The 12047-nt window shown below is 39.2% G+C and overlaps 1 protein-coding gene across 1 annotated transcript in view; it reads left to right on the forward strand.

The window, feature by feature from the left end:
* The window catches only part of camkmt (calmodulin-lysine N-methyltransferase), a 186522-nt gene extending 177405 nt beyond the window's left edge, over positions 1–9117 (forward strand). Inside the window, exon 11 of the mRNA XM_041251730.1 lies at positions 8126–9117. Coding sequence (XP_041107664.1) covers positions 8126–8233 — 108 coding nt within the window. The 3' untranslated portion in view covers positions 8234–9117. The remainder of the gene's footprint in view (positions 1–8125) is intronic.
* The last annotated feature ends 2930 nt before the right edge of the window (positions 9118–12047 follow it).

Consider the following 12047-nt stretch of genomic DNA (forward strand, 5'->3'; position numbering starts at 1 on the left):
GAAGAGCACTGAATCTATTGTTCAGTTCTAGTTGAAACACCAGGCTTTGCTTCTGGAGCATTTCTGTGTTGATTGTGTTGGATTTCTTCATCATGAGTTTCGCTCTCTCCAGTGCTGCGTTTAGGCGTATTTTGCATCTTACAAGTTTGTGGTCACTTCCTGTGCTAAAAGTGTTTAATATCGAGACATCTTTACGGTGTGCTTCTTGTTGTGAGTCTATAGTCATTTACATTCTTCACTCCGCTGGGTCATCTCCATGCCATTTCCTGATGGGTTTCTTCTGGAAGAAGGTGTTCATGATGAATAAGTTCTTGTTCTCTGCAAATTTGACTTGTCTGTCGCCCCTTTCGTTCCTGTTGCCATATACAAATTTGCTGACCGAATTCTCGTCTTGTTGCTGGGATCCTATTTTGGCGTTGCAGTCACCAATAGTGAACTTATAGTGGCAATTTTGTGTTGTTCTTTTATTCATAAAAATCTTCAATTTCTTTATCCAAATAGCTTGTTGTTGGTGCATGTACTTGGATGACCTGAAGTTCATACTTCCTTGAAACTTTCACTATCAGTCTTGCGGACCTCTCTGACACACTGTCAATCTCTACTACTTTATTCTTGATTCTCTTGTAGACAATGAATCCAACCCCTTGTTTTCGTCCACCTGTCGCACCTCGGTAGAAGAGAAGATGTCCACTCTTGGCTTCTAGTCGTCCTTAGTCTTTTTGCCGTATTTTGCTTAGTCCTATGATGTCCCACTTGATTCTTTCAAGTTCTTCTCCAACTCTTGAAGTCTTGCTTCACCTGAAAGAGATCTGCAGTTGTACGTGGCCAGGGTCAGTGTTCTGTGGCAGCCTCCAATCATAACCCGGTGATTGTTAGCACCCTCTGCCTTCATGCCTAACCAGCCGCTGCCTTGGTCTGCGGAAATCCAGCCTCCGGGGAACGAGGGCCATGTTTTTTGTCTGTGCTTTCATCATGGGGGGGTTGGCCATAACTTACCACCCTGGCCAGATGGGTTGGTGAGTGCCACTTCCACTGTGGCCAAGTATGTTACTCAAGCTTTCACAGCATGGGGACCCCACTGTACTTCGACTTGAGAACCCATTGTCACCCTTCTGCTACTTTGTCTACAAAACACATAATAGACAGAAAACAGATATGACAGGTTATAATATCCTGCTATGAGATGAATTTGCTCCATATTTAATACACCATCCTTAGATATTTGTACCACCAGCAGCACTATTTAGATTAAGATAAATACTGGCACATAAAGGGGAAGTGTGTAAGGTTTCTTTGTGTTGTGCAATCAAGTAAAGATGTCAGCAGGGTATTCTTGAATGTACAAACCCATTGATTTAAACTGATTTCTTTTGTAAAGTGTGTTTACCATAAATGCTCCAGAAAAAAATTTGTAACATTGTTACAATATATTTAAGCTGAAAAGTTTTTGATCAACACATAACTCACTATTTTACCAATTAGTCAAAAAGATATCTTTACCCATTCAAGGAATTAGCCTCTAATACAATTGCGAAGCAGTTTGGGATAATATTTTTTTTTTTTGCCCATTACATTTTCTTTTGTTTTTTTGTACTCTCCACTGGAACAGGTGTGCAGTGCTTGGTGTGGTGGTTTTGGCAGACCTGCAGCTTTGACATGTACTGTGGTGTGTTGCCCGCCCCCTTTTTTGTTCATACAGGCCCTGTGGTCCCCTGCCCTCTGGGATGAGCCCTTCTCTACAAGCAGAGAGAGGCAGCTTTCTTATTCTTCCTCAAGGCTGCATGTTATCCTCTTATCCCTACTGTTTTGGAATAGAGCGGAACCAGCTGGAGAACTGGAAGAAGCCTGATAATGCAGCTATTTTCTGCTGGCCCATCTTAATCTTGTTACACAAATGGTTGTGAAGAGATTCATGAATTTTAATTTTGCCCTGCGCATTAACCCCTTGTGTGGATCATCCAGTGCAGCCGCCTGGTTGAATTCAACAGGGAGCTCTTTACCCTGCTTCACTTTTTGTAGCGTGAATTTTTCAGGAGAAGGTCCTGAGGAAAAAAAACAAGAATTAAATAAATGACTTGAATCTTGGCAGCACCGCAAGTAAAAATAATACAGATTTAGTCAGCCTCCCGTGAAGACGATTACCAGTCACTGATCAGGAGGAAAAGCTTTGCCTGTTAAACTTTTCACCTCTTGCTTGCTTTGAATTTTTCCCTTCTTTTATTAAATGATGGGTTGAATTGTAATATAAACGGGGTGTCTGTCTAGAATCAGGTATCCGAATAATATAAACAGGATGTGTCTAGAATCAGGTATCCAGATAATATAAACAGGATGTGTCTAGAATCGGGTATCCAGATAATATAACAGAATGTGTCTAGAATCGGGTATCCAGATAATATAAACAGGATGCGTCTAGAATCGGGTATCCAGATAACATCGGGTATTTGGTAACATCTCTGCCCTCTGGTTTAAGAGGTCATGGGTTGGAATAATGTCTAGAGGGGTTGTTGGGTAAGATAACAAAGGTCAGAACATTTAGATTGGATTTCCCTTTTATTGGAGGTTGTCTCCTTCTAATAACGCAGTAGCGATGCTTGCTGATGTCTGTCGCGCTGGTGCTGTTGACTATTTCAGGTGAGAGTACAAATCAAAGACTGCCAGCTTGGCAATCACCTCTGCTGCTGCAACAAGCCAATAAATAAAAGCAGGTAGCTGGTGAAATAACGAGGAGCAGTGCTGTTAGATTTCCCAGAGAGCTACATTATACTGGACCGCGATAACCTGACTAGGCTAGCTTCTTGATCTATCCAGTTTTACAACCACTCGTGACTTTATCACAAACCCCCCCCCCCCGCTACTGTGTTTTATTTTTTGTTATTGATAGTTGTATCTCTCAACCTCAACGTGTCTGACAAAGAGTAAGAAACACAAAGATCCCTTTTATTTTTCAGGGCTTTTTATTCAGGTTGCCTTCCGAACACCTACAGCATGACCTTGTAAGAAACACTCACTGCCATCGCGACACTGCATACTGTACCTGGACTGGCATGCATTACAGTAGATAGCAGCCCAGAAAGAGAGACATGATGCACTTGTAAAGGTTTTTTATGAAGATTTTTATGAAGCAGTACAGTACACCCCCACACACTTCTTGCAGAGACATAGCATAATCTAGGGTTTAAACTATGCTAGTGTACTACAGTGTTTGTTGGTTGGTTGTTTTACTTATATGTTTATGATGGTTTTTTTTCCATATGGAATCTAGCTAGTTTTTTTCTACCTACTTTCAGTTCTTTTCGGTTGTCTAGTTTTAGAATTGTAGCCACTGTTCTTTCTTAGTTTTAGAATTGTAACCGATGTAAAAGAATTGATCCGGTGTGCAGTGGCCCTAAAGAGTAAGTAGCAGGGTTCTGACAATTATAGATCTAGCGCTATACATTCCTGAGTTTTTCTTTTCATTGTTAACATCCTGACAACGTTTTAGACTTCCAACTTTAAAGTCTGTTTCAAAGCTCTTTTCAAAACGGCCAGTCTAGTGCACTGACAATTAAAACCAGAAAAAAGAGCACTTGTTAAGGTTTTTTTTTTAATCGCTCTTCCTGCAGTGATTGAGGACTGATCTCAAACCCCAGTGCACCAGAGCAGCCTTTTTGAAAAGAGCTTTGAAACATGTTTTAAAGTTCTAAGTGTAAAAAGTTGTCAGGATGTTAAAGTTGAAAAGAAAAATCACAGGTGCATTATTTAAACAGTTGTAACGTCACGTGGGGATGTGGGACGCTATATTTAAACAGTTGTAGCATCACGTGGGGGCGTGGGACGCTATATTTAAACAGTTGTAGCATCACGTGGGGATGTGGGACGCTATATTTAAGAACATAAGAACATAAGAAAGTTTACAAACGAGAGGAGGCCATTCGGCCCATCTTGCTCGTTTGGTTGTTAGTAGCTTATTGATCCTAAAATCTCATCAAGCAGCTTCTTGAAGGATCCCAGGGTGTCAGCTTCAACAACATTACTGGGGAGTTGATTCCAGACCCTCACAATTCTCTGTGTAAAAAAGTGTCTCCTATTTTCTGTTCTGAATGCCCCTTTTTCTAAACTCCATTTGTGACCCCTGGTCCTTGTTTCTTTTTTCAGGCTGAAAAAGTCCCTTGCGTCGACACTGTCAATACCTTTTAGAATTTTGAATGCTTGAATTAGGTCGCCACGTAGTCTTCTTTGTTCAAGACTGAACAGATTCAATTCTTTTAGCCTGTCTGCATATGACATGCCTTTTAAGCCCGGAATAATTCTGGTCGCTCTTCTTTGCACTCTTTCTAGAGCAGCAATATCTTTTTTATAGCGAGGTGACCAGAACTGCACACAATATTCAAGATGAGGTCTTACAAGTGCATTGTACAGTTTTAACATTACTTCCCTTGATTTAAATTCAACACTTTTCACAATGTATCCGAGCATCTTGTTAGCCTTTTTTATAGCTTCCCCACATTGCCTAGATGAAGACATTTCTGAGTCAACAAAAACTCCTTGGTCTTTTTCATAGATTCCTTCTCCAATTTCAATATCTCCCATATGATATTTATAATGTACATTTTTATTTCCTGCGTGCAGTACCTTACACTTTTCTCTATTAAATGTCATTTGCCATGTGTCTGCCCAGTTCTGAATCTTGTCTAGATCATTTTGAATGACCTTTGCTGCTGCAACAGTGTTTGCCACTCCTCCTACTTTTGTGTCGTCTGCAAATTTAACAAGTTTGCTTACTATACCAGAATCTAAATCATTAATGTAGATTAGGAATAGCAGAGGACCTAATACTGATCCCTGTGGTACACCGCTGGTTACCACACTCCATTCTGAGGTTTTTCCTCTAATCAGTACTTTCTGTTTTCTACATGTTAACCACTCCCTAATCCATGTACATGTGTTTCCTTGAATCCCAACTGCGTTCAGTTTGAGAATTAATCTTTTGTGCGGGACTTTGTCAAAAGCTTTCTGGAAATCTAAATAAACCATGTCATATGCTTTGCAATTATCCATTATCGATGTTGCATCCTCAAAAAAAATCAAGCAAGTTAGTTAGGCACGATCTCCCTTTCCTAAAACCATGTTGACTGTCTCCCAGGACCCTGTTACCATATAGGTAATTTTCCATTTTGGATCTTATTATAGTTTCCATAAGTTTGCATATAATAGAAGTCAGGCTTACTGGTCTGTAGTTACCTGGTTCAGTTTTGTTTCCCTTTTTGTGGATCGGTATTACGTTTGCAATTTTCCAGTCTGTCGGTACCACCCCTGTGTCAAGAGACTGCTGCATGATCTTGGTTAGCGGTTTGTAAATTACTTCTTTCATTTCTTTGAGTACTACTGGGAGGATCTCATCCGGCCCAGGGGATTTGTTTATTTTAAGAGCTCCTAGTCCCTTTAACACTTCTGCCTCAGTTATGCTAAAGTTATTTAAAACTGGATAGGAACTGGATGACATGTGGGGCATGTTGTCAGTATCTTCTTTTGTAAAAACTTGTGAAAAGTAATCATTTAACATATTTGCTATTTTTTTTTCTTCCTCTATGATTTTGCCATTTGTATCTCTTAAACATTTAATCTCCTCTTTGAATGTTCTCTTGCTGTTGTAATATTGGAAAAACATTTTGGAATTGGTTTTAGCTCCCTTAGCAATGTTCATTTCTATTTCTCTCTTGGCCTTTCTAACTTCCTTTTTGACTTGCGTTTGCAGTTCCGTGTACTCTTTCTGCGTACTTTCTTTTTGGTCCTTTTTTAATGCTCTGTAAAGTGCCTTTTTTCGCTGAATATTTTTTTTAATTGATCTATTAAACCATTTTGGCAATTTAGTTTTACATTTAGATTTGTCTACTTTAGGGATATAATTGTTTTGCGCCTCTAGTACTACATTTTTGAAGAACAACCATCCTTCTTCTGTGGGTGTTTTCTCTATTTTACTCCAATCTACTTCTGTTAGTCTCTGTTTCATACCTTCATAGTTTGCTTTTCTAAAATTGTAAACCTTAGCTTTAGTCTTTACTTTTGAGGATTTAAAAAACACTTCAAATGAGACCATGTTGTGGTCTGAGTTTGCCAGTGGTTCTCTGACCTCTGTTTTAGTTATTCTATCTTCGTTATTTGAAAAGACTAAATCAAGGCATGCCTCCCCTCTAGTGGGTGCCTTCACAAATTGTGTTAGGAAGCAGTCATTTGTCATTTCCACCATTTCTATTTCATCCTTCGCGCTACCGACCGGGTTTTCCCATTTTATTTGGGGGAAGTTGAAATCCCCCATTAGTATGGCTTCTCCTTTGCTACACACATTTCTAATGTCATTGTATAACAGATTATTGTGCTCACCGTCTGAATCTGGCGGTCTATAGCATGCTCCTATTATTATGCCTTTTGAATTTTTGTCTGTTATTCTGACCCATATTGATTCGGTTTTATTTTCTTTGTCCAGGTTTAACACCTGGGCTTCAAGACTGTTTCTTATGTATAGCGCTACCCCTCCTCCTCGTCTGTCCTGCCTGTCTTTCCTATACAGTGTATACCCACAAATATTATATTCGTCCCCATCACTCTCAGATAACCACGTTTCTGTAACACCTATCACATCATAGTTACCTGTTAGTGCAGTAGCTTCAAGTTCTAGAATTTTGTTTCTGATACTTCTAGCATTTAGATAAATACATTTAATGGTTGTCTTACCTTACGCTATATTTAAACAGTTGTAGCATCACGTGGGGGCGTGGGACGCTATATTTAAACAGTTGTAGCATCACGTGGGGATGTGGGATAAACAGTTGTAGCATCACGTGGGGGGCGTGGGACGCTATATTTAAACAGTTGTAGCATCACGTGGGGGGCGTGGGACGCTATATTTAAACAGTTGTAGCATCACGTGGGGGCGTGGGACGCTATATTTAAACAGTTGTAGCATCACGCGGGGGCGTGGGACGCTATATTTAAACAGTTGTAGCATCACGCGGGGGCGTGGGACGCTATATTTAAACAGTTGTAGCATCACGTGGGGGCGTGGAACGCGGGACGCTATATTTAAACAGTTGTAACGTCACGTGGGGGGCGTGGGACGCTATATTTAAACAGTTGTAGCATCACGTGGGGATGTGGGACGCTATATTTAAACAGTTGTAGCAGCACGTGTGGATGTGGGACGCTATATTTAAACAGTTGTAGCAGCACGTGGGGATGTGGGACGCTATATTTAAACAGTTGTAGCAGCACGTGGGGATGTGGGACGCTATATTTAAACAGTTGTAGCAGCACGCGGGGATGTGGGACGCTGTATTTAAACAGTTGTAGCATCACGTGGGGATGTGGGACGCTATATTTAAACAGTTGTAGCATCACGTGTGGATGTGGGACGCTGGGTTGTAGCAGCACGCGGGGATGTGGGACGCTATATTTAAACAGTTGTAGCAGCACGTGGGGATGTGGGACGCTATATTTAAACAGTTGTAGCAGCACGCGGGGATGTGGGACGCTATATTTAAACAGTTGTAGCATCACGTGTGGATGTGGGACGCTATATTTAAACAGTTGTAGCAGCACGCGGGGATGTGGGACGCTATATTTAAACAGTTGTAGCAGCACGCGGGGATGTGGAAGGCTGTATTTAAACAGTTGTAGCATCACGTGGGGATGTGGGACGCTATATTTAAACAGTTGTAGCATCACGTGTGGATGTGGGACGCTATATTTAAACAGTTGTAGCAGCACGCGGGGATGTGGGACGCTATATTTAAACAGTTGTAGCATCACGTGGGGATGTGGGACGCTATATTTAAACAGTTGTAGCAGCACGCGGGGATGTGGGACGCTATATTTAAACAGTTGTAGCATCACGTGGGGATGTGGGACGCTATATTTAAACAGTTGTAGCAGCACGCGGGGATGTGGAAGGCTGTATTTAAACAGATGTAGCATCACGTGGGGATGTGGGACGCTGTATTTTTCGGAACCCCACTACTTAATCTTTAAGTTGTTTCTTTTTGGAATTTAATTTAGGTAAAAACAAAACAAAAAAATTATAGTGCTAGTAATGCTTTGAAGTAAAAAGCTTTTGTGAATCTAAAACATTTCCATGTTTTCATTTCAGATGAAGAGGGAGGAGAAGGAGATCTATGATGAGAATATCCACTACCCAGTGCTGCTGATACTGACCAAAGGGACGCCCGCGACAGACCCGCCCCGCAAGCAGACCTGAATCCAGCCGTTTACATTGACAACAACAGCATACCTCTGTGTCCTGACCTGCCAATATGCCTCTAGTAAGCCCGTCAACACTGTAAACATACCTATGGGACATTTATTTCAGTTAAGATTGTTTAGTTTTTTTTAAAAAAAAAAAAAAAAAAAAAAATATTATTATTATTATTTTTTTTTTAAATAGATAAATAGTTGTTGCACTTAAACCCCACGGCCAAGGCTTCTAAAGCTGAGGAACAACAACGAAGCCACTTTGTGGCTTGGAACTTGGTTTCAGGAGACTAGGTTTCAGGCCACTGCATGACACACCAGGAGAGACTTGGGGTTTGATACAGCAAAGCTGCCTCAAACTAGGTCTCCCGGTCTCCTAGATTAGATTTCAAGCCACAGTTCGTGAAAATATGGCTTCATGTTCCCTCAGCTTCAGAATCAAAATCCTGGTCAAATCAAGTATGGAGAAAATTTGTTCTGGATATCCAACTCTTTCAGGGGTGCTATAGTAAAAATATTCATTCAGTCAGTGTCATTTAAATGTGCAAAATATTGGTTTTATAGAAAAACTAACTGAAACAACACCAACGAAACGTTCAATAACATCAATTCATAGGATAATTAGGGTTAGTCTTTAAGCATACATCCAACGTATTTTAAAAGAAATCAAAGAAATCACAGGTTGAGATTTGACAGTTGGGTTTGATGTTCTTTTCTCTTTCAGGTTCAAAGACTAGCTTCTTGTAAGTTCAAAGACTGTTTCTCAACTGTTCAACCCTTACCTATTTAAAGTGTGCAATCACATCTCCTCTTTGACTTGTAGAACAATCATTGCCCTCCCTTTCTTGTGCTGGGTGGTTTACCTTGTTCCTTTTAAGAGATCTTTATAAACCTGTGCTTTTCACTAATAACAATAATAATAATAATAAACTTTTACACGGACATATTTTTTAAACATGTGTACTATATATATATATATACTATATATATATATATATATATATATATATATATATATATATATATATATATATATATATATATATATATATATATATATATATATTTTAATAACTGCATTAAAGAACCTCTTGAACTTTCTGAAGATGTGTTGCTTTACTACTTTGTGTGTTTTGTTGTTTTTGTTTGGAAAGAAGGCACCTTATTGTGAAACATACTGGTAAAGGTGAGGGAACACAAAGCCAACTTCTGGAATGGAACTTGGTTTCAGGAGACAAGGGTTCAGGTCACTGAATGGCACACCAGGGGAGACTTGGGTTTGATACAGCAAAGCTGCCTCAAACTACGCCTCCTGGAACCATGTTTCAAGCCACTGGTCCTGAAAAAGCGACTTCAATGTCTCAGCTTTAGAATCAAAATTTTGGTATATCAAGTATTGTAATTTTGTTTTGGATATCTGTTTGGATAGTGTTTTACAGGGCCCTCAATCAAGTGATATAGTAAAAGTATTCATTTAATCAATGTCATTTAAATGTGCAACGTACAAAATATGCTTACACACATGTTCACCAAAAAGACTATGATCAGGAACACAGACTCAGGTCCAGTGTCCTTGTTACTGTCCAATACAATATAAATATTTAGGCAAATTACTTTTTGTTTTTTAAATACCTGTATAGAGCATTTCAATTATTACTTTATACCATCTGTTCCTTCTGTTTCATCCCTTACCTGTTTGATATCATGTTTGATGTGTTCTATGTCATTCCCTATTGTTGTTTCTGCTACATCACTATTTGTTTCTGTGAGGAAGTGACGTGGGGAAGCATATTTGCATTGCACCATAAGCTCACAGGAGAATCAAGTGTAGTGTATTTAACATGGGGTGTAGTGATCTAGGTGGAGACAACAATAGACAATCATAGAGAACACATATGATAGGATACTATGGATACCGTACATGAATGGACAAAAATTCAAAGGGCATAATAATAGGAGCATGCTATAGACCTCCAAATTCAGACGCCGAGCAAAATAATCTGTTATACAATGACATTAGAAATGCATGTAGCAAAGGAGAAGCCATACTAATGGGAGATTTCAACTTCCCCCATATAAAATGGGAACACCCAATGGGGGCACGACGGATGAAATTGAAATGGTGGAAATGACAAATGACTGCTTCTTAACACAATTTGTCAAGGCACCGACTAGACGGGAGACATGTCTTGATTTACTATTTTCAAAAGATAGAATAACTAAAACAGAGATTTGAAAAACACTGGCAAATTCAGACCACAACATGGTCTCATTTGAAGTGGTTTTTAAAACCCCAAAAAGTAATGACTAAAGCTAAGGTTTACCATTTAGAAAGGCAAACAATAAAGGTATGAAACAGAGACTAACAGAAGTAGATTGGAGTAAAATAAAGAAAACATCCACAGAAAAGGATGGCTGTTTTTTAAAAATGTAGTACTAGAGGCACAAAACAATTACATCCCAGAAGTAGACAAATCTAAATCTAAAACAAAATGGCTGAAATGGTTTAATAGATCAATAAAAAAAATATATATATATTCAGCGAAACAAGGCACTTTACAGAGCGTTTAAATGGTTTGAAAATCAAAGTACAGAGAAAGAGTACTTGGAACTGCAAACGCAAGTCAAAAAGGAAATTAGAAAGAAAGAGATATAAATGAACATTGGTAAGGGGGCTAAAACAAATTCCAAAAAGTTTTTCCAATATTACAACAGCTAGAGAACACTCAAAGAGGAGGTTGAATGTCTAAGAGATACAAATGGCAAAATCATAAATGAAAAAAAAAAAGCAAATATATTAAATGATTACTTTTCACAAGTTTTTACAAAGGAAGATACGGACAACATGCGCCAGATGTCAACCTGTTCCTATCCAGTTTTAAATAACTTTAGTATAACCGAGGCAGAAGTGTTAAAGGGACTAGGAGTAGGGATTCAAGGAAATGCATGCACATGGATTAGGGAATGGTTAGAAAACAGAAAGTACTGATTAGAGGAGAAACCTCAAAATGGAGCAAGGTAACCAGTGGAGTACCACAGGGATCAGTATTAGGTCCTCTGCTCTTCCTAATCTACATTAATGACTTATATTCTGGTAAGTAAGCAAACTTGCAGATGACACAAAAGTAGGAGGAGTGGCAAACACTGCTGCAGCAGCAAAGGTCATTCAAAATGATCTAGACATTATTCAGAACTAGGCAGACACATGGCAAATGACATTTAACAGAGAACAGTGCAGATACTGCATGCAGGCAATAAAAATGCAGATTATAAATATCATATGGGAGTGTGGCAGGAAATGGCGTTGCGGTGACATCAGACCAGAAGAATGAAGAACAACAAAGGTATCTGCAGTTTCAACAGAAAAAATATTCAAACAAAAGAAACTGCTCACAGAGCACAAAAATAAAAGAGATAAACAAAAACAAATCACAAACACAATAATAACTGTTAAGGTCCGGCTGGGCAGTAGCCTTCAAGGATCCTTTAAGCGTTTTTAGTTTCGTTTTCTCTTCTCTCTCCTCTCTCGTTCTGCCTTTGGAACACCCCACCCGGAGTGCAGAGAGCTGCCGGCATTTATACAGGTGACCATCTCCTGATTCTAAAAATAAACAACTAAATGTACTGGGCTGCTTGCCCTGTCACAGGGAGATACTGAAATTGAAGGAATCTATAAAAAAGACGTAGAAGTTTATGTTGACTCAGAAATGTCTTCATCTAGAAAAATGTGGGGAAGTTGTAAAAAAAGGCCAGCAAGATGCTTGGATATATTGTGAAAAGTATTGAATTTAAAGTAAGGGAAGTAATGTTAAAACTTTACA

This window comes from Polyodon spathula, chromosome 6 (assembly GCF_017654505.1).
Source record: "Polyodon spathula isolate WHYD16114869_AA chromosome 6, ASM1765450v1, whole genome shotgun sequence".
In the NCBI taxonomy this organism is placed as follows: Eukaryota; Metazoa; Chordata; class Actinopteri; order Acipenseriformes; family Polyodontidae; genus Polyodon; species Polyodon spathula.